The sequence below is a fragment of the Lissotriton helveticus genome, chromosome 6 (genome assembly GCF_964261635.1).
Source record: "Lissotriton helveticus chromosome 6, aLisHel1.1, whole genome shotgun sequence".
In the NCBI taxonomy this organism is placed as follows: Eukaryota; Metazoa; Chordata; class Amphibia; order Caudata; family Salamandridae; genus Lissotriton; species Lissotriton helveticus.
Window position 1 is genome coordinate 1,098,660,066 of NC_136067.1, and position 23,556 is coordinate 1,098,683,621.

The window sequence follows — 23,556 nt, forward strand, 5'->3', positions numbered from 1 at the left end:
CTCCATTCACAAGCCTGTCATCACAGCAAAAAAGTTTTCACCACGTGAATACATGGGCAGACATGTGAATGCCTGCTTCTCTCATTCCAAAGTAAACCAGTCAGGACAATTTCCCAGCGCAGGGTGTCTGTCTGGTCTGGTGAGGGAGACGTGTGTGTGTGTTTGGGGGGGGGGGGGGGGGCTTGAGGGAGCTACAGCGGGCACGGGGGGTGGGAATAGGAGAGGGGTCCATATAAACCTGACTCCCCCGAGCCGAGCGATGACCAAGTGAACTGCGCGCACTGGGACGCCCCGGCCCCTTTCTCTGGTGCTCCCCAATTAGGGCTCTTGCCTGACGTCATGTCTGCCTGAGATTGGCTGCTGCTGCTCTGACAGCCTCACACGGGCAGCGAGGGAGAAGGAAAACTTTTCCAAGACTTTTCCAGCCGGTCTCCTGGCGTGTACACACTTCCTCACGGACACATACAAGCACGGGGGACCCTGGCAGCCGGCTTCCACATCTGCTCTCAACAGCAGCCTCCCGGGAACACCTCAACCTTCGCCTCCTCTGCCATCTTTTTATGTCAGCTGCTGTTTTAAGCAGCTCGGGTCTTCCCGTCGCCCCCTCCCTCGTGCCAGCTATGTTTTAAGAGCTCTGGGCTACAACTTGTCTGTCTTTGTTGCTGAAAGTGTTCTTTCACTCTAGGCAGGGGGGGGGGTCCCATAGGTGGAGTGGAAGGAGGCACTCCGGGGGCAGAGGCGAGGGGGGCTGCAAGGCAAAACCAAGGAGGGGTTTGAAACCGAACAAAAAAAAAGTGCAAACTTAAAAGAGAGGAGAAGCGTTTGCATTTTTCTTTTCGTGGATATGGAAGTGCACTGGGTCAGGTGGAGCCTGGTGCTGTGTGCCTGTCTCCCGGCGGGGCAGCCGGACCCTGCCGAGGCCGGCAGGGTGCGGAGGTTCTCCTACGTGGTGCAGCAGCACCAGGGCCAGGCCGGCTTCAGCGGCCCGGCGCCGCTCTGGGGAGGGCACCGGAGGACGTACAGCGTGGAGCTCAGCGGCCGCCACCGCAGCGGGGGCGCCCAGGAGAGGAGCCGCCGCATGAGCCCGCTCGGGCCCGGCCTGCACGTCCAGCTCAGGCCCGGCGTGCAGCTGCACCCGCAGGCGGCCGGAGGAGGAGGTGGCAGCAGCCAGGCGGCGGTGCGGCACAGCAGCCAGCAGCAGAGCGGCGGGCACAGCACAGCGCAGCAAGTGACCCGCAGCAGCCCCCAGCAAGTGCACCAGAAACACCAGCTGCAGGGGTAAGCAGGAGTAAAGGGTGATGCTGCTTCATGCACAGTGGTACCGTGTGGCTAATGACGTAAATGTTTACTTTATATGCGCAATATTTAGCTCAAGTAATATGTTAAATAGTGTGCCAAGTGTAGCCAGAATAGTATAATACACATAATGCAAATACGCAGCTCGCGTCTGGTATTACACGAGAATAATATATATCACATATTGTGACACATGAAATATATTCCATAAGAGGCGCACTTGTAGAGCGCATGTTTACCCGAGGGGTCTCGTGGTGCTACTGCGAGATTACCAAAGTATTGTTACCTACCTCAGTGTTGCTCGTTTAATATAGTCTTCAGACGGATGAAAAGTTAAATAGATCCGCCAGGTTTTAAACCGGTGCACACAAAATACCACATATAGAGCCACAACATTAAATAACCTCCCAGTAATACACTTACGTAATGTCATGCACATGCAGCTTTGCATAACTCACTTCCACTAATAGATTTCTAACACATAGCACACTCTCTGTAATGCCAATACAACTCACTCCGAGAAATACACATTCCTACGCATACTCCAACGCACACGCTTAAACTCCAACACTATAATCAAGGACACTGGAATTGCGCAATTAATTGGCGTTTTTCGCATAGTTATGGATTTGCCACATAATCCATCATCTGTTTCATAATCTGCAGATTGTAACACAAATGTGTTTCTACCTCACACAGTTCAGAAGTGTGTAAAAACGCAGCAACATGTGTTGTCAAGGAGTGGAATGGCCTTTTAGAGGTTGGCTGGTCACCTTTTTGTTGTTAATGCTATATTTGCAGGGCCAGACTGAGAACAAAAAGCAGCTCTGGAAATGTGATCAAACTTGGAGGGGATGGGGGTGATGTTGCAAGTGTGAAGCACTGCCGCTTAAGTAAACCGGCCCCTGGCACTGCTGCCTTTGCAGGGCAAAACCAGCTTCCAGTAACAAATCTGCCCCCCAAAGCTCCAAAACCGGCCCTCATCGTTCCAGGTACCTGATGCCCGCTATGACCAGTCCGACCCTGAATAATTGGGCATTAAACTGGCTCTAACGAGGTGCAACCTATGTCCAGACAGTGCTACAAGTGTAATACAAATTAGAAAATAATTAGGTAAAACCATCACAAAATGTGCAGCACTATGCCCCATAATTTGCCTTGCATAAATTAGTCAACCTTCGGCATAATTTGCTCCTTTCCTGCCACATAATTCCAGTGGCCTGACTATAATATTTTGAGATATCCGCCAGTGCTAAATACATTACAGAAACAGGAGTTACTCTGTATCAAATACGTCATGGTAAAATCTTGGTATTTTGTGTTCGAGTAACAAATGTGTCAATATGCCCCTTCCCTTCTTCCGTACTTTAAGGTGAACTTGTTCAACCGGGAACAGGAAAGCTTGGGAATTTTTTTCACGTTCTCCTAGCACCACACAGCGCTTGTGCATACACACACTTGTAGGCATTAAGAGCACATTCAATAGTTCCCAGTTTCCTCATCGATCCACGCGCTAATTCAGCTCCCACTTCCTGCCACCCGACCTGCGTCACCTGTGTGCTGCTGCGTCACGCGCTGCAGCGGGGGCCTGCGTCACCTGTGTGCAGCTGCGTCACGCGCCGGAGGCCGGAAGTGGCCCCCTAAGTGCGCTGTTGAGACCGTGCTCCGTGTGTCTGCCAGTGTACAAGCTGCACCCCGGGGCCGTTCCCACAGCACTGCCTGGATACTGTACCACTCGTGGCTATCCTGTGTGCGGCTGAGGAATGTTGGTCGGAGGCCAAGCGAGAAGCAGCATGTCCCGTTCTGTCAAAAGAGGCCGTGGCGGGAGCTGGAGCGGGACAGAAGACGGGGGTCTTTGTGCGGGGATCACGGAATCAGGAACACCCCACAGAGCCCCTTTCGTCACAGAAACGAAAACGGAAACTACCTAAAAGGGATAAACAATTATTATGTGTGACAATGCACAGGTTGTCTGTATCTTGCCTGGCTGGCGCAGGGTTGGGGCAAGGAAGATTAACCCCTTATATACAGTGCTTTATCCAACCGACAAGTGCCTAGGCACTTTGGTGGACGGATAGCATGCTACTTCGCAGGCTAGGCTTGTTTGGAAGGGTCACGGGTGTGGGTGTGTAGAACGGCGTATGTGGGTGGTGTTTTTGTGTTGAGTGTGATGACCTGAGTGTTGCTCTATTATCGTGTAATATTTCGCGGTGTATGAGCGTGTAATGGAGAGAAGAGTATTGGGCAATGGAAGGCATCCTATAGCCGGTGCTTTAAATTGAGAGACACGTAGGTGTGCGAGTGACTTTCATCCTCTTGTGGAAGATTGGTTCTAGGTCGATGTGGCCCAAAGTCATCTGTTGGGAAAGAGCTCGGCCTTGATTGCCTTCCTGAAGGTGGTCTTGGATGTTTCTTGTCTTTGATGCAATTCCATAAATTTGATGTTAGTACTGTGAAAGATTTCCATCAGTGGTGACTTTCTTATATTTTTCGAACCTACATGTGCATAATGTGTCATGCACAAACAAGTTTACGTGCAGTTAGAAAACATCACCAGTTGACACACACCGTGTGCATTGCTGTTCTAAAAGTATCTATTTTTTCTTATACACACCCTCCACCTCGTGTCTTGTGAATACTGCATGGATTGGAGCACCTTCTGCACAATTTATGGCAGATCCAGGTGGAACCAAGTTAGAAGCACTGACACGTGTTGGAGGGGCATTCTAAAAGTTTTATGAGTTGTCAAAGAGGTCCTCCTTCCTGGTTGTTAAACAAATGTGCATAGCATGTCACAGGAGATTCCTCTTACAATCTGGACACGTCGATGATTGCACGCCCATTCAGGAAATGTAGCCCTCATTACAAGTATCATGGGATTTGGTGCAAGGTTAGCTTGGGGCTGGAATGTACAATTCGGACTGTTTCCCTGCACCAAATTCCAGCTACTTTGAGTTTTTCCTCCGCAATAGGGGTGTAACAGCTGGTAGTGGGGGGCTATGTGCATAACCAGGCATACATTACTTGCAAGCACAGCACACACCTGCACATATGTTTCCTGTGCTGATTATTCGCAATCTCGGAGTATTGTAGAATTTGCAGCTAAAAGATGAGTCTCCTACAAGAATACAAACTGACAGTTCCATCCTTACCAGTGTGGAGAAGGCTTTGCAGAGAATTCAAGCGCATCAGGATTCTGAAATATGAAGTGGCGGCCCAAACTCGTGCACTTTGTCTACATAGTTTTCATCAGGTCGGATCTGTCGCAAGTTTGGTGGGCAAGCACCACACATTCTATGTTTTGCTCACCAGGCAGAAAATCAAGCATTTAGCATGCTCTCTCCCATTTTGAGGTTTGAAATACTAAATGATGACCGAATAGAACTTGAATTAAATCTTAATGAAGAGTAGGCTATCACGTATATGGGGCATACGAACCATAGCTCGCATAGTACTGAGTCCAAGAAGAGAGAAAGGAAAGCAGCTACACTAGATATTGGGAAACAACTGTTACAACATATGCACTACAACGCATGCTTTTACCCTGCATGCCATTACAACGAAAATGGCTTGCTGTAGGGGGTATAAGGTGTTGGATTTAACTCCAACACCTTCCCTACTGTTGCACAGAATGGAGTTGGAATAGTAAATTATACTATTCCAAACTCCAGCGCACCCCCGACAGCAAGTCGGTGGTGGTGTTGTAACGGCATGCGAGGTAAAAGCATGCGTTGTAACGTCATACTACCTATTAGGAGAGAGTATCAAGGCTGGAGATGTTGTTATTATAGAACAGTAGTACTTGGAAGGACTCATTGAGGCAGGTGTAGAGTTTCAACATGTGTGTGCTAGGTAGGAAAACAATAAATAATTCTACCCTTTCTTTTTTAGGTCTCGTCTAGCGTTGCAGCGTGCATGTGCTGCTCGCTCTGCGAGACATATTCTGGTAGAGGAGATTTCAGAACCGGACTTGAAGCCCTACTCTTCATTTTCATTGGCTGGCATCATCGTTTATGTAAAACGGTAGCCTCCGATTGAAACTGAGGCTTTTTTGTTTCCGCCCTGTCTCCTTTTCGGACTGCCCATCCGGACTTGATCCTTTGCTTGTCGGCTGTCCTGATGGTATTTCTTCTCTTTATGATGTGCAATATAGCAGGGCAATAAAAACTGTCTTTGCCAGAGATGCGTGTCTGAGGAAAGCCCTTTTACAATGCATTCAAAGAACAGAAGGTACGGCTTCCCCAGCCCAGCGTCTGTTGTTTTCTTTCTTTTCGGGTATCCTTTTCGCTTATGTCACACATTTGGTATGACATTTTTTCACCATATGGTTAAGTGCTTCGCTTTGTTAAAATCAAACTTGTTTTGCAACTTTTAAAACTAGCAGGAGGTTTTGCAGAGAACTTCGAGCCTGGGAGTTCCTGCAGTCGTGCGCTGACGGGGGAACAAAGTGCTTGGAATGGCCCTGTGGTGTCTTGAATGCTGATACATCAGTCTAGCCAGAAAGTTGTTCTTAAATGTGGCTTGGCACGCACAACGTGGATGTCACGCTTTCACTTTCCTAGTTGTTTTCTTTCGCTTCGGGTATCCTTTTCGCTATTGCCACACATTCGGTATGACATTTTTTCACCATATTGTTAAGTGCTTGTCTTTGTTAAAATCGAAATCGTTTTCAACTTTTAAAACTAGCAGGAGGATTTACAGAGAACTTTGAGCTTGGGAGTTCCTGCTGTCGCACGCTGACGGGGGGGTAGGGGGGACAGAGCGCTTGGAATGGCCCTGTGGTGTCTTGAGTGCTGATACATCAGTCTAGCCAGAAAGTTGTTCTTAAATGTGGCTTGGCACACAACGCGCATGGCGCGCTTTCACTTTCCTAGTTGTTTTCATTAGCTTCGGGTATCCTTTTCGCTTTTGTCACACATTTGGTATGATGTTTTGTTCACCATATTGTTAAGTGCTTCGCTTTGTTAAAATCGAACTCCTTTTGCAACCTTTAAAACCTGCAAGAGGTTTTGCAGAGAACTTCGAGCCTTGGAGTTCCTGCTGCTGCACGCTGACGGGGGGTGGAACAGAGCGCTTGAAATGGCCCTGTGGTGTCTTGAGTGCTGATACATCAGTCTAGCCAGAAAGTTGTTCTTAAATGTGGCTAGGCATGCACAACGCGCATGGCGTGCTTTCACTTTCCTAGTTGTTTTCTTTCGCTTCGGGTATCCTTTTTGCTTTTGTCACACATTCGGTATGACGTTTTTTCATCATATTGTTAAGTGCTTCTCTTTGTTAAAATCAAACTTAGTTAGATGGGCAGAGATAAGGCCTGGAACAGATAGGCTGATGCCTTTGTCTGTTCCAGGTCTCATCTCTGCCCATTTTTTCATGTTTTTTATGTGAATCATAGCTTCTGAGGAAGATTGGTCCCTACTCATAGAGATCCCAGAGGCATTGCCGCCAAACATGTCTTACACCTTTAGCTAGTCCTAGCCTTTCTTTAGCTTTCCGGAACATGTAGTTTCAGTTTTAGACATTCTAAGCATGGATCAACATTCAAAATGGCGTTGGCTGAAAAGCTAGTGTTGACTGAAAATTCCAAATAAGATATGGAATCACTTAGCAGCTATGCCAGGGATATTTCAGTGTACAGTTTTCCACTAACTTTTAAAAAGTACCTAGATGGTAAAAGGGCAACTAAAGTTTTATATAACAGCTTTAACCAGGTAGTTCTCCTGTTACACGCACACTACTCAGCTCCTGGGCCACGTGGCCAAGACCTAAACACCTAACCAGACAACTTCAAGCTTTTTGTTGCCGCTCCTTGTTTGGAGTCTTAAAACGGAACTAAAGCTGTTACTGGGCAGTAGTTAACACAGTAGATTTTACATAAAGCATACTCTTTGCACCTAGGATTTAGGGAAATGGATAGTAACAGGGCATAGGAAAGTAACAAACGCCCCTGCTTGCCTTTTCTGCCCCTATCAAATGCGACCTCCTCCTCTGTGAGGACCCTGAAACTGTGCAGTACGTCCTTGACAGAATCCCTCCTCTGCTGTGCGGCTGACCGTGCTATTGACGCCATCCAACTGCTGTGCCTCACTTTCCATGTCACGCCTCACCTCCTCATTTCCTGCAGCGTTACGCTCGAACGCTGGGATGCTGTATGGTCGCAACGCGGAAAACATTGCAGAAGGAACATCTAGAATAACACAGGATCCAGTACTATTACGATCCCCAATGACGCTGGTGGTCAGCGAAGAACATAGGCGCGAAGGGTGCCCATGGCCTGGTGCTCAAGTGTGTGGTGCTGGATGCAGATAGCAGCTGTACTAAAATTTAAAGAAACTGAGTTGGCGAGAAGAAGCTTAAGGAAGGAGGGGGGAAACATAGGGTGAGCAATTGAGAAAGGAGGTGCAGGGGCATAAAGTCCCTGGCCTGCGGTGGTAGCCCCCCCCGCCAGAGCCCATTTCTACCAACCACAACTATGGGCTAAACTGCAAAGAAGAAGGTCCAACAATATTGGAGCCTACCTGGCACTTGAAAAGCGCAAGAAAAAGAATTGCCGCTCGAGGTATATCTAGCGTTTCCGTATGAGACACGGTCATCCAGCCTTCACTCAGCAGAGGTAAGTGCTTTTTGTATCCAACGTAAGGGTACTCTCCGAACATAAAAAGTAATTTTTTATTGTTGTAGAAATACTCATGCCAGGTATTAGCCCGAAAGTCTGTGAAAAGGGTGGTGGAGGCTATTAGCGGAGCAGCACTTTGGTAGGAAGGAAGCCTGAAATCTACACCCCAAACCCAAAATCCAATGTAACTGATAAATAACCATATAAAATACACGGGAAATGGAAGGAGCCCTGAAGGATGGCACCATGGAAGCAAAAAGTATGTAAAGCGCGAAAAGACCCCCAAAATGATCAATGAGTCTTCAAGTGAAAATTGGACATTAACAGAGAGTATGGGAAGCCCCAAGGAAAACAAAAAGAGGCCATCAGGAGAACTACAAGGAAGAAAGTTGTAACTGATAATACCAACTGGGAGTGAAAGGGGGAGCGCTAGTGTCAAAATCAATAAAGGACTTTGTGGGCAAGCACTTTAAGAAGATGCATTCCCCAGTGAGAACCCTGGACATTAACAAAGAAAAGCTAAATGCACATGAGGTTACTGAGTACTGTACACCAAATTCAGATGTATCATTTTTTAAATCAAATTAACTTAAGCCGAATTGAATCCAATTTGGAACCTAGATTGTCCTCATCTCCACGGATTTTCTCTATGATCGATGATGAAGAACTGGAACGTGAGGGGAATGCCCCAGACGGGATAAGGAGTGACCAGAGACATTATTTTGACCCGCTACAAAGTCTAAGCCTGATAAGTGTATGGGTCAGTCTGTAAACCAAGGAACTGAGCCCATAGAAGGGTCGGCGCGTAACATTACATTGGACATAGACATTTCAGCAACACCCTCAGCCTCAATGCTGAATATGTTATTATGTTGCAAGAAACCCTGCAAGGGGATTAGGGGCATATTGCCTTCAGTAGTAAGATCGGTTCCAGACACCTCAAATCAGGGTTGTGCCGGGGACACTGAGCAAGCCAATATATTGCAGGAGGTTTATATCTCTAGATTTCCGATGCTGTTTAAGAAACGGGGAGAACACACTTGGTATAGACACTATAATCCACAGACAAAAATAAGATGGTGGGTGCAACAACAGCAAAAGCTAAAGGTCTTAAGGAAAGGAAGGGGTGAAAGGGGTTTACAACGAGCAACCCCTAAAAATAGAAAAACTACAGCAAGAAGTAGTGGGGCAGTGGAGTTATTGAAGAGCTTATCAAGAGTGGTGAATGTTGCAGTGGAAAAAAAGAGGCATCTAAAAATCACTTTAAAGAATAGTAGGGAGGATAAAGCGGACAAAACACGTGAAAAAACCCAGGGGCGAAAGGAAGATTTCAGGAACTTAGTTGAAGGTGGAAGATTACCTAAAGTGATAACCAGTAAGAAGAATAAACAGGGAAGAGAAAATACTGGTACCAAAGTAGTAGAAACAAGTGGCAATATGTGGTTATACTTCGAACAATCCAAAATAAAGAAGAGGAGGAAAAACCGAGGAAGATCATACCCCTAAATCGGTCCCAGCTTCTATTTTCTTTTTCTAAATGCCCAAGTTTGAGAGAAATTGGGTCAAAGGATCTGAGGCAGGTAGGCTTTAGCCACAATAATAAAGGTAAGGGCATCCCCAAGGTTTTAGTGTTATCAGGGCTGTTAAAGGCAGCTATTGTAAATGCTGAAAAGGAGATACTGAAAGAAGGGATAAAGTTAATCTCAGAAGTGGAATTGGAGGGGAGTAATCAACAAGGAAGTGCTTTTCTGAAATGTCATGCAGGGTTAGGTAAAAGACAGGTATGTGCGGGGAAAAAGAAAACAGAATAGCTGTTGAAAACTCAGAGTCTAGTAAACCTTAGGATACCTGGAGTCTAGAAAATAGTTATCTAGGCCTACCCCAGTGGGATCAGAACAAGTCTGATTCTCTTAGCGAAATCATTTAGGATAATGAGTTGTCGCATAGCTTGAAAATTATATCATGGAACCCAAATGGGCCAGGAGGACAAACGAAAGTCAAAAGTATAAAACAACTAGCCCAGTGTGTAGAGATTATATGTGTTAGAAATGGGGGTCTCTAGTTGGCAGGTGTAGGTACCACTGTCCCAGTAGGGACCCTTGCTTCTAGTCCGGGTAAGGAGGAAACCCTCTAAGAAAACCCCTGCTCACCCTCTAGGTAGCATGGCACGAGCAGTCTAGGCTAACCAGAGGCAATGTGTAAAGTATTTGCACCAACACTCACAGTAACACAGTGAAAACACCACAAACTGACTCCACAACAGTTTAGAAAAATAAAGGTATTTTAATCTAAACTACACAAGACCAGAACAACAAAAATCCAACATACACAGTTCAAGAATATGGTTTCAAAAGAGTTCTTAAGGTTGCGATAAAATTCTTTAGGTTGCGATCAAAATCTTTAGGTTGCGATAAAATAATCCACAGTTACGTGAAAAGTTCACAGTTGCGTCACGTTTAGCTTACAGTACCTTTAGTTGTGCCAAAGTTCCAAAAGAAGAAGCTGGTGCGGTGGAAAAACAAGCGATGCGTTGCTCCTGAGACCCTGGGGAGGCGATGCGACAGCCCCGCTGCAGCAGCGGGCGCGTAGCGACGAATCCGGTCTGTATGGGGAGGAAGGCCACTTGTATGGATTCCGGTGCGTAGGTTCTGTAGGAAGTTTGCTCTCGCAAAGGCTTGATGCGACGATCTTTGGAGTTGCGACGATCTCCGGGGCGACGATGCGCGGACCAGCGGTGATCTTCTCTCTCGCAGCTCCTCGATGCGATGGCTTCGGTGATGACTCTCGCAGCGACGTGATGCGGTCCGCAAGCAGGCGGTGCGGCGATCTCACCCAGCAACGACAGGCTCTGCAACGATCGGGTGCGTCCCGCAAGCGAAGGTGCGACGGCTCTGACAGCGGCAACAGGCTCTGTGACGATCTCGACCTTCGTAGAGACGGAAATTTCCTCGCACTGTCGGGGATGCGCTCCGCAGCGAGCGATGCAATAACTTTTCTGTAGCAAAGTCTCTCAAGCTTAGTTTCCAGCTTCCCAACACAGGTACAACTTCCAGAGGCACCACACATGGGCCAAGCACTCCAGGAAGGACATAACTCTTTCAGTAGAGCTCAGGGGAAGCTGGGGGTGAAGTCCTTTTGTTCCTGGGACTTCAGACCAGGGAGCTAGCTCTTCTCAGGCCCTTGGAGATTCCTTCAAGCAAGGGGACACAGCACAAAGCAAAGTCCTTCCCCTCTCCTTGGCAGCAAAGCAACAGCAGGGCAATCCAGCAGAGCAACAGCTGGACAATCTTCCTTCTTCAGTTTCAGCTTTCTCCTTGGCAGAGGTTCCTTCTTGATTCCAGGATGATCTAATTTTCTGTTGTCAGGGGTCCTGTACTTATACCCCTAAAAGTCTTTGTTCTCTTTGTGCAAGTGGGCCCTGAGCCCGGTCTGAACCACTTCTGGGTGTTTCTTGAGCACTTTGTTTTCCTGGCTGCTCCTTTCCTTTCAGAGTGAGGGGGAGGGTCGTCAGCCTCCCAGCAGGAGGTGGAGCCAGCATTGTGGAAGGCAGGCACAGCCCTATTCAGGCCCAGGTGCTATCTCCTCCCACCACTCAAGTTGCAAATGCAGTCATTCAGCCTAGGGCTGACTCAGCCAGCCTCCTGGGGAATCCCCAGCCCCTGTCACTCTCAAACCAGACTGTCAATACACAAACAGGCCAAGGCACACAGAAGGGTCAGACAAGAGAACAGCAACTTTCTAAAAGTGCTGTTCTCAAACACAGGATTTAAAAACAACCTTTCCCAAAAGGTGTGTTATTAAATTCTGAGTTCAGGGATACTAGACTTTTATGTCCTATCTTGTTCCTATGGGAAGAAATGCTGGTAGCCACTATAGCCAGCATTCCCCATGATAGCCTATGGAGCAAGATAGCCTTGCAGCAGTGAAAAACGAAAATGGCTGTAATTCACTACCAGAGCATGGATGTATGACGTTACAACGCATACTTTTACAACGCCTACCTTTACAACGCGGTTTTTACCACGCATACCATTACAACGCATAATGTTTTCAGGCGATGGATAGTGAATAGTTTAATTTACTATTCCAACTCCAGTCCCCGTGGATAGTAGGGAAGGTTATTGGATAGTAAATTAACCTATTCCCTATCCTAGAGTGCCCCCCAGAGCAATGCGTTGTAATAGTTTGCGTTGTAAAAGTTGCGTTGTAATGGTAGTTCGTTGTAAAAGTTTTGTTGTAAAGGCTGTTTCCCCCAGAGCATATCACCTGCACAATGACATGCTCTACCTTTCACATACACTGCACCCTGCCCAAGGGGGTACCTTGGGCCTTCCATGGGGTGACCAATGTGCACAAAAAGGGAAGGGTTGGGCCTGGTCAGTGGGGACACTGACCAGGAGGACATGGCAGTTCACAGACTGCACACAGGCACTGTGGTGGCAGGCCTGAGACACCATTTTAGGGCTACTCATGTGGGTGGCACAATCAGTGCTGCAGGCCCACTAGTAGCATTTGTCATCACCAGCCCTGGCACACCCAGTGCACTTTACTAGGGACTTCATGGTGATACAAATATGCCAATCATATATATCCAATCACAATAACAATTTACACAGAGAGCATATGCACGTTAGCACTGATCAGCAGTGGTAAAGTGCACAGAGTCCTATTGCCAACAGCCACGGGTCAGGAAAAATAAGGGAGGAAGAAACAAAAAGTTTGAGGATGACCCTGCAAGAAGGGCCAGTTCCAACAATATGTTTACAGGAAACTTGGATATGCAATAAAACCCCTGTAATCGAAGGCTTCACCCAACTTTACAGGCCAGCAAGGAAAAAAATATTTTGTCGAGCCTCGATGTGGAGGAGGTTGGGGGGTGAGATTATGACACTCATATCAACTAGGATTGTGATAAAGGTGACGTCAATAAACGTAACATGTAAATGGTTGCTTGTTTTCAAGGTATCCCGGTTGGTTACAGATAAGTGTGAAAACTTGGTTCTTGTGCATGTAAAGAAATATTGTGCTCATACAATATAGTGCCAGCGGATTTCCCCAATTGTATTTCTACTAGACAAGAGCTAACACAAGGGAAATATTTGGGGTCAAAGGTGTTGTTTGGTCTAAATGGTAGGTTGGAAACTGATCGCCCAGCAAAACAAACGTTTAAGATAGGCACTCCGCACTGTCTCATTGATTATGTGTTTATTCATGCATGGAATTTCTCAACAGTAAAAGGGTTTCAGTTAACCCAAAGAGAAGGCAGCGATCATAATCCCTTGCACTTCAAATTATTCAGGGGGTTTGATTTTGTCATACAGTCTGGTGCTATTTCTGTGAAAAATACACAGATGAAGCAACACTATAACTACAGTTTTGCTGTACTGTAATACCCCTGCATTTAAATAATAATAAAGCTTAAACAGTTACTCAAACATACTGTGATACCACAGCTCTACATACATTTAAGCATCGCCTTAAGGGTAAACTGCTCTGACACTCATGATAACAATGACAGAACAACCAGATAATTACATTAGTTCCCTGGTGCTCAGGTTGCTATGTGACAGAACATTAATGCTTTCTTTTTAGAGATGCTCTCTGTGGACATGGGTACCCCCGAAAACTTTTTACACTACAAAACTTTATCTCAATAGAACACCCATAAACCTCTATTTAATGAGGCAATGTGCCCCCAAAGTAAGGTACCTTCCAGCCAATGTAGAGAAAACCCACTCAATAATTGAGATCTGATGAGCGGAATACATTTAAAGGTTTTATTACACAAATTTAAGAGCTGTGGTGCAGAGTTATCATGAACAGGCTAAGCCGGTACAGGTAGGAGCGGTGGGGCGGGGACAGGGCGGGCGGGCGGGCGGCAGGGGAAGTCGACATACGACGAGATAGGGAAAATAAATAAATTAAACCACTTACAGTGCGCTCGCCTCATCTTCGACTTGGCGACGCGGCAAACGCGAGGTAAGTGGTTGTATTTCTTTCTTTATTTTATTTTCCCTATCAGGTCGTATGATGACTCCCCCACCCCACTACCTCAACCCTTTAACCTGTACCAGACACGTAAGATAATGAAGTCATTGCTATTAATGCTCTCAGCAAATAATACATTAAAGAGAGGCGCAAAATCAGAAATATTCTAAGTCCCAAATGAGCAGCAAAATCAAAATAAAAACAGACAGCATCCCTAGCAGCATGAGAATGTTTTGATAGTTCACCCTTAAAATCGAAGGTTTATGAACACTATTTTCACATATTAAATCACTGTAACTGCTAAATCATCGTACTACAATGAAAGTGTTATATTCTCAGCAAATCAGAGTACAGTTTTATTAAACGTCATATTGCCTTATCATTTAAGCACAATCTTAATACATGAATATTGATTCTGAACACTATATGGTAATGTCACCCGGAAAGTCAGGACAAACTAGTTACATGATTAACAGAAATCTATAACAAATGAATAGGGTACAGTGAGCTAGTGCAAGGTTCTTGAAAAAAAATGTTTTGTGACCAAGCTATGAAGATTTCCTCAAGAACAGCCAGAACATCGTCAGGGGGAAACATTCATTTTGAAAAACAGATGGCTAAATGCAGACATAGTTAATATCAATCAATCAAACAGTATTTGTAAAGCACAACACTGCCCCCCTAGGGTAATATGGGCACGGTGTCACCATCGAAGAGCCAGGTCTTGAGTCTCTTTCTGAAGTTTACCAGCGAGAGTCCTGTACGGAGCTGGAGGGGAAGGTAATTCCAGATCTTGGCAGTGATGTAGGAGAAGGAGCGGCCACCGCTGCGGATGTGACGGGTGCGAGGAGTATGTGCAAGGGCGAGCGAAGAGGAGCGTAGGTGTCTAACGGGTTGGTGGAAGTTCAGTCGATGGTTGAGGTAGACAGGTCCTAAGTCACAGAGGGCTTTGTAGGCATTCTAGAGGATCTTGAACTAGCATGTTTTCTGGATGGGGACCCAGTGGAGGTCTCTCAGGTGGGGGGCGATGTGTGTTAGTTTGGGAGGTCCAGAATGAGTCTGGCTGCAGCTGTCTGTATGGCCTGGAGTATTCTAAGGAGCTGAATGGAGATGCTGGCGTAGAAGGCATTGCCGTCATTGAGGCGGCTGGTGACAAGGGTGTGGGTGGCGGTCTTTCTGGTGTTTGTTGGGATCCACCTGAAGTGTGTGTCAGCAGGAGGATGAGACTGCGTTAACTTTTCGTTTCAAGGACAGTTGGCTGTCGAGGATGATGCCCAGATTGCATGCGTGGTCGGTCGATGTGGGTCCGAGTTCACCAGGCCAGCAGCTTTGGCCCCATGCTGAGGTGTTGTTCCCGAAGATCTGCACTTCGGTTTTATTGGATTGGAGTTGGAGGCAGTTGTCTTTCATCCATTCAGCTACATTGGTCATGGTGTTGCAGAAGATGGTTTTGGCATTTGAGGGGTCCTCGGTGAGCGAGAGGATCAGTTGTGTCTTCTGTGTAGGAGATTATGTTGAGCCGTGGGATCTGAAGACGTCTGCGAGGGGGTTCATCTAGATGTTCAACAGGGTGGGGCTGAGGGATGATTCTTGTGGTACGCCGCATATGATATTTTTGAGTGCAGAGGTGAAGGGAGGCAGTCGGATGCTCTGTGTGCATCCTGTGAGGAAGGAGGCAATCCACTTGAGGGCATCTTGCTGTATGCCTATGTTGTGGAGTCTGTTGATGAGGGTTGTTAGAAATGAGGGTTTCTAGTTGGCAAGGGCTTGCACATTTGTCCTGATAGGGACCCTTCTTCCTAGGCAGGATAAGGGAGTTAGACTCCTAAAATAACCCCTGCTCACCCCCTTGGTAGCTTGGCCCAAGCAGTCAGGCTTATCTTAGAGGCAGTGTGTAAAACATTTACACATAACCAACAGTAATACGGTGTAAGCACTACAAGAAGATACCACACCAGTTTAGAAAAATATCTAATATTTTTTATATACTTAAGACACGACCAAAAATGCTAAAAATCCACATTACAGTTCTTAAAAATCTTCACTTATCAAAATATGCTCTAAAAATAGTTCCTTGATGTCTTTAGCTCCGTCCGGGGCTATCACAGCGTCGAGAGCAAACAAATCACAATAATTCTGGCTGACCGCGGCAAAGCGTGCCAGCTACAGTGTCGGGAAGACCCGCAAACAGTACCTTTTAGAAATGCAGGGCGTCGATGACCTCTCGTTGAGCTTCCAAAAACACGGCTTCCGCAGGCGTCGGTTCCTGAGGTCGGTGCAGTAGTTGTCGGGGGCCCTTGAAATCACACGCCTTGCAGGTTGAACTCCACTCTGATGGAGTCAGGAGCGCTGCCATCGGCAGGCGTTGTGTGCTGCGGTGCGAAGTGCAGCGGTGTGGCATGCGGTGCCCTCAGGTCGTGGTGCGAGCAGCAGCTCGGTGGCGGCGTCAGATGGCTTCATTGGTGAGACCAGGGTCACGGTATGAGATGAAGGCGGTGCTTGTCACGGTGCTGGCCGGTCATGGTGAAAGCATTGGTGTCGCCGTTCCTGAAGCGTTGTCGTCTGCTGATGAACTGGAGTCGGTGGCGCCGGCATCAGTAGGCCAAGTCTGCAATGCGGGATGAGGGTGATGCCTCGTCTAACTTTATGAGCGGTGCCCTCGAACCATGGTGCAAGCAGTGGTGTTGATTTTGGCGTGGAGCAGCATCGTCAAGGATACCAGGGCGTCGTTGTGAAGCGAGGCGGTGCGTAGTGCGGTGCCCACAGGTCGTGGTGCGAGCAATGGCTCGGTGGCGGAGTCAACAGGCGTTGTCAATGAGACCAGGGTCGCGGTGCGGCGGTGCCCTATGTGGTGCCAAGGCGTCTTTGTGAAGCAAAGCAGTGCGGAGTGCTGTGCCTACGGGTCCCGGTGCGAGCAGTGGCTTGGTGGCGGCATCAGCAGGTATCGTCAGTGAGAACAGGGTCGCGGTGCGGTGTTGCGGCGGCGCCCTCTGCAGTGCCTTCAGGACACAGAGTCGGCAGCGGCGTCGTAGATGTTGTTGAGTTGCTTTTTCTTCTGTTGCAGCTCAAAACACACAGTCCCCAGTGCTGTGGGCAGAAGAGCTTGAAGTCTTTGCTGTTCCTGAGACTTCTTGAACAGGGGGCAAGTTCAAGCCCTTGGAGAAACTCACAAAAATAGATTGCAGAAAGTTCAGTCCAGTCCTTTCACTGCTCAAGACAGAAGCAACCACTGCAGGCCAACACAGCAAAGGAGCACAGCAAAGTGGTAGTCCCTCCTCACAGCTTCTCCAGCTCTTCTTCTTGGCAGTCTTCTTGATCCAAAAGAGTTCTAAAGTTCAGGGGTCTGGGCCCCAATGTTTAGATCCCAAAGTCCTTTGATCTCTTAGGCATAGAGTGTCTGTGCCCAGCCAGAACCTGTTCTGCCTTCTCTGGTGTGAATTCCTGGCAGGAGGCGGAGACAGCATTGTCAGAGGCAGACCAGGCCCTTTGAGGTGCAAGGAAATCTCCTCCCCCTTCCCCGATTGCAACTCAGGTCTGTTCAGCCCTTTCCTGACCCTACCTAGACTATCTGGAGCCACTCCTGCTCCCCAGCCTTCTGTCATCCGTAACCCAGACAGGCAATCCACATTCCAGCAGAGGCACACGGGATGACTGAGCAAGAAAATACCTACCTTCTTAAACTGGTATTTTCAAACACAGAGTTTAAAAATCACCTTCACTAAAAGATGCAGCTTTAAATTCTGAATTCAGGCATACTAAATTGTATTTCCCTACCTAGTTCCCAGGGCCAGTTATGTTTATAAGATGTTACAAACAAACTTCCCATTTTGCCCTATGGGGAACAGGTAGCCTTGCAATAGTGAAAAACGAAATGGGCTGTAATTCACTATCAGGACATGCCACACACACACCAGGGCATGTCCTACCTTTCACATACACTGCACCCTGCCCACAGGGGTACCTATGGCCTACCTTAGGGGTGACTAACATGTAGAAAAAGAAAGGTTTAGGGCCTGGCAAGTGGGTGCACTTGCCAAGTCGACACAGCAGTTACCAACTGCGCGCAAACTCTGCAATGGCAGGTCTGAGTTGCCTTTTTACGGCTACTCGCGTGGGGGGCACAATCATTGCTGCAGGCCCACTGGTAGCATTTGATTTACAGGTCCTGACACACGCAGTGCACTTTACTAGGGACTAACAAGTAAATAAAATATCCAATCATGGAAACACCAGCCCATAACACACTTTACCACAGGAGCATTTGCACTTTACCACTCTCCAGCAGTGAGAAAAGTGCGCAGAAACACCACGACAGCAAAAAACAGAGTCAAAACCGGTAGGGCAGAAAGCAAAAACTCAGAGAAAATACGCCAAAAGATGTCAAGTCTAACAAGGGTGTTGTGGGAGACTGTGTCGAGTGCCGCTGATAGGTCAAAGAGGATCAGGGCCACGGTTTCTCCACAGTCAAAGAGTGTTCTGGCATCATCAGTGGCGGCGATCAGCGTGGTCTCAGTGCGGTGGTTGGCACAGAATCCTGATTGAGAGACTTCCAGTATGTGGTTTTGTTCCAAGAATTTGGTGAGCTGCTGATTGATGGCTTTCTCGAGAACTTTGGCTGAGTTGGAGAGCAGGGAGATTGAACGATAATTTTTTAGATTGTTGGGGTCAGCTGAGGCTTTCTTTAGGAGGGGTCTGATGCCCGCATGGTTCCATCTGATCAGGAAGGTTGCTGTGGAGATGGAGGTGTTGTGGATGCTGGTGAGTTGTGTGCTGATAGTGATTGATGCAAGTTGTAGTGGTGATGGGAGCAGGGGTCAGTGGACGCCCCAGAGTATATAGAAGACATGAGCTAGGAAAACACACTTCTACATGTCATAGGACATTTTTTTACATCAATGTATACATGTGTAATCAAGAGCAAAAATTACAATCTGCACTTTGTTAATGATTCACAAGAATATAAATGCACAAAAACAGCGTTTATACGGAAAATAAAGACACTCCTACTAGCTGGACACTGAAATGTGTAGCATCAGGTGTAGTGTCATAAGATGTCCGAGCACGTAACCTAAGCTTTGTTTTTTTAAGGATAGTGTTGGCGCTCCAACTGAATTAACACTAGGGAGGGTTAATTTGTAGGAAAGGGAGAACTGTGTGCTCAATTAATCAGCCAAGACCTTTACTGATAGGCACAACTAGACTTATTTGCGTGCCTAGCTTATAGATGTATTTAAATGTCAAATTAATCATTACAGAGAGTAAAACGTTAAATGAAATTAGATGTCAATTTGCAATAATGCAAAGTGCCTTTAAGAAATTATAGGTACAGATCTAAGTCAGTTTTTGGATTGGTTATATGAAACATATGGCAATAGTCAAATTAATAATGACAAGCTCTAATATGTTACAGGCAAAGAGAGCACACAATTTCATAGCACAACATTACTTAAAAATTCAGCACTAAAAGTTTACTTACGCAGTAACCCAAATAGACTGCTCATTTTCAAAGCACCTATCTGCAAGCAATGTGCATTGCACAGAAATATGAGAAATGCAGATTAATACAGTGACCTGTTCTACATTATGAACACAGCAACTGAGGTTTAACACTTACCCTAGTAATGTTTCAAAAGATCATAATTTTGGCTGAGGAAGCTATGGAAAAATATTGCTTTGCACATACCAAGATAGAACTTCACTGCAGCTAAATTCCTATGATTTTTCCAAAAAGAAAATGAGAACAATACTCGTGCACAACATTTAAACATGATTTTTATAATGTGGCCTTGTGAAGCCTGGTAATGCAAACTAAACTAAACCGACCCCTGACAAGCTCACCTGAACCGACCCGCCTTCTTCCGTCTTCTAATTCACCATCCAGCCAAAAGCCACCCACGGATCCATCTAGCAACCTTACTTCCCCCATAATCACACTCAGCACAAAAACGCTCAGTGGAGGGTCCTCACCTTTGTCCACCCCAACCAGCAATCTCCCAGTAGCAAATCGCAATGTTAGACTCAGCAAACCTAGCTGCTCGGGCCTCATCACTAGACCAACCTCTTCTAAACGCTCTGCTGATGCAACCCCAGACTCTATTTTAGTCCCTTTAAACCCCACTCTAGCTATCCTCAAGCCTAGTCGGCATAGTAAGGAGCCATCCCATATCCGAACATGCTCTGCTCCTAGCCCTGAGGTCTTGTCTCGAAGCCTCCTGCACACATGACTGGAAGCGTCAAAAACACACTCTCACAGATCTTGTCCCGTATGGAACAAAAACTTCACTGGCGAATTACATAGCTCACCTTAGACGTGAAATCTCTAAACAGGCGAAGCTATCCAGAAACCACACCCCAGAGAGTTATAAATGACCTCCTCACACCAGCTCACCCACCATTGCCTCCAAACACTCCCCTTGGCTCTTCACTCCTTTAATCCATTTGTAACACAGACCCCACCGGGTTCTCCGCACCCTATCTGATCTTGAAGTGGTTGCTTTCAGTGAATCCAAACCACAGATGAGCTCTCCTCAACCCCCTCACTATCCCAGTAATTGTGAGCACTAATAGAATCCCCTCAACCAGCAACAAACCCAGACCACAAGCTCAACTCACCGTCATTCAAACTATTCCAGCCACCACGAAAAAGTCCAGCATTCTCTCTTTCATGCTCCTCAACTCTAGATCAGCAGCCAAACACGCTACTGATATTGCTGAATCTATCCTCAGGGAAGAAATAGATATAGCTTTCCTCACTAAATCCTGGCTAAATGAACACTCCACCCCTATTCTCGACCTGCTTACACCTCCTGGGTATACTCCCATCAGACAGGACAGACCTAAAAGAGGTCTAGCCATTAGTCACGAAATAGAAATCCAACTCTCCATGTTAAACATGGCAAAATACTCGACCTCTGAATACCTTGGGGTGAAACCTTTAATCAAAGGCTCGCATTCTATCAAATTCCACACCAACTACCATTCTCCTGGTGATCGAGAATCTTCACAGAAGAGTTCTCTGTTCTTATTACCAGGTTCGCCCTAACTAACACGAAGGATGTGTTCCTGGGAGATTTCAACATTCATTGGAACAACGCAGAAGACACTTTAGTGCGACTACTGACAAATCTTCTGGATCTAAACAACCTTAATCAACTCTGCAATAAACCAACACACATTAAAGGCTCCACCCTGGATGCAATTATCGCTAAAAATAACTTGATCTCCATCAGCTCCATATCTCTTATAGATTGATCAGACCACCATCTAATTCTCTTCAATAGCAATACCACATTCAGACTCCTCCCTGGTGTTACAAAAAAACCGAAGCAATTACCCAGAAATATCAAACTTGTCCAAATTCTTGAACTTGAATACAAGATTCTTAAACAACTACAGCTCCCTCCATACACAGCTGAAGAGCTTGATCTCAGTTGTTCTCGACCAAGTGGCCCCACCCAAACTAAAACAACTGAGAGCTACTAAATCAACATCATGATTTAACCCAGATCTCAACTATGAAAGAAGTAAACTCAGACAAGCAAAAAGGTCTTGGAGACAAAACTCCTCGACTACTCACCTAGCTCTACTCAGAACTACAAGGCTATCATACAAGAAACATATCTTTAAAGAAAAAGCCTTCTTCTTCCGTGACCAACTGGATCGCCCAAAAAATAGACCCAGGGAACTCTTTAACATCATGAAAAGACAAACCAAGGCTGACCCCCCTCCTACTTTAATCACCACAAATGAATGATGGGAAGAAACTGCTTGCTTTTTTTCTGACAAAGTCACCAAAATTGAGCAATCCTTCATGCAACTCTCCTCTCTGTCCTTCGTCCTTACATCCCTCTCTGACCCACCACCCCTTACGACAGACCCTCCTTCTGTTCCAATCGCTGACCAAACAACCCCTAAAGGTACTAACAGATACCTAAATCACGCCAAAGAGAAAAACAATGCCAACTGGTCTGACTTTAATCCCCTGTCGGAAAAGGAAGTCTTCGATATTATCAGGAATCTAAAGCCTTCGACCCACACAAATGAACCCCTCCCATCCACGATGGTGAAAAACCTCAACCACATCATCACCCCGTTTTAGACTCTAATCATCAACACATCTCTCACCACGGGCTGTGTTCCGATCCCTCTCCAAGAAGGACAAATCACACCCATTCCCAAAAATCCCAGGCTGACCCTAACAATCTCAACAACCTCAGGCCTATTTTAAACCTCTCGTTCCTAGCCAAGGCATTGGAGAAATGTGTCTTACAGCAACTTAATCATCATATATGAAAATTCACCCTTTCAGGCATGTTCCAATCCGGTTTCAGAAAAGGCTGCAGTACTGAAACACCCATGCTCATAATATCTGATCACATTCACAGATCCCTAGACGAGAGAGACGCTAGTCTACTAATCCTTCTTGACCTAACGGCAGCATTCTATACTATTAATCAGCCAGTCCCACTTGAATCTCTGAGGTGTCGCTTCGGCATCAATGGCACTGTCTTAAAATGGTTCACATCTTACCTGCAACACCGGTCGCAGCAATTCAAAATTAACTCCTGTCTTTCTAAACCCTCACAGGTCAATCTAGAAGTGCAGCAGATATCCATTCTATCCCCCTCCCTTTTTGAATCTTCATGAAACCCCTGACGATCCTCTTGAAGCAGTCATGGATCAAATATCACCTATATGCTGATGACACGCAACTTTACTACGAAATCAAATCACCCAGTGACATTCGACATCTTAACGCCACACTGATCGAGCTATATTCCTGGTTTTGCTCTAATCACCTAAAGCTAAATGTTTACTAGTTTCTATTTAGAATTCTCACCTTGTTTATATTCGCATGTGTGTTTTAATGTATTTTCTGGTCATGATTTTGATTTTGGAAAGCGCTCTGATACCGCCGGGTCTAGGTAGCGCTATATAAAAACTTATCAATAAACATATGTTAGGAATTATTTTTCTCAATCAAACTAATTTTCTTCAATTGTAAGTTTTTTTTGTAACTGGTTTTGGTTGGAAGTATCTTTATACAGTACCTTTGTAGGTTTTAAAGGTTGTCTGACCTTAGATATACGGAATTTATTGGATGGGCCATTATTGCATGTGGTAATCCTGCTCTGTGGGATATTTAGACCAAGGTGGTGGTGCTAAAGTGGGAACAAACACAACTTGCATCCATTTTAGCACTGGCACCTCATTGGAGACAAACCAAAATTGCCCTTGGTCTGGTTTTAAACCAGGCACATACCACCCCACAATAATGTTCTGCACAATATGTCAAAAACAACAATAATGCCTTGAAAACTGGTGTAGAAACCATTACTGCATGGTATTCCTTAATATTTATCAAAGAGGAATAAATTGGGTCCAAAACAGTCAAATTCCTGAGAAAATGCAAGTTGTCAAAGGTAATTTTGCACTCAATTTGACCTCAAGGATCTAAGTGACTCAGATTGAGTAATACCACACAAGGGACAGTACAATCACATGTTGAATACATGGATGCAGTAATTGTTATTAGTACTTCTGATTGTGCAAAATGTAGAAATTCTAAATTTGTGCTAAATATGTGTCACTGAGTATCTGATGTACATCAGGGCATTTGAAATCCATATTATAATGTTAATTGAGTGCATATACTACAA

General features: G+C 46.0%; 1 protein-coding gene across 1 annotated transcript in view; it reads left to right on the forward strand.

Annotated features, from left to right (window-relative positions):
* The first annotated feature begins 373 nt into the window (after positions 1–373).
* Positions 374–23,556, forward strand: part of LTBP1 (latent transforming growth factor beta binding protein 1) — a 1,223,697-nt gene continuing 1,200,514 nt past the window's right edge. The window contains exon 1 of the mRNA XM_078648754.1: positions 374–1,278. Within this exon, the coding sequence (XP_078504880.1) occupies positions 845–1,278 (434 nt within the window). The 5' untranslated portion in view covers positions 374–844. The remainder of the gene's footprint in view (positions 1,279–23,556) is intronic.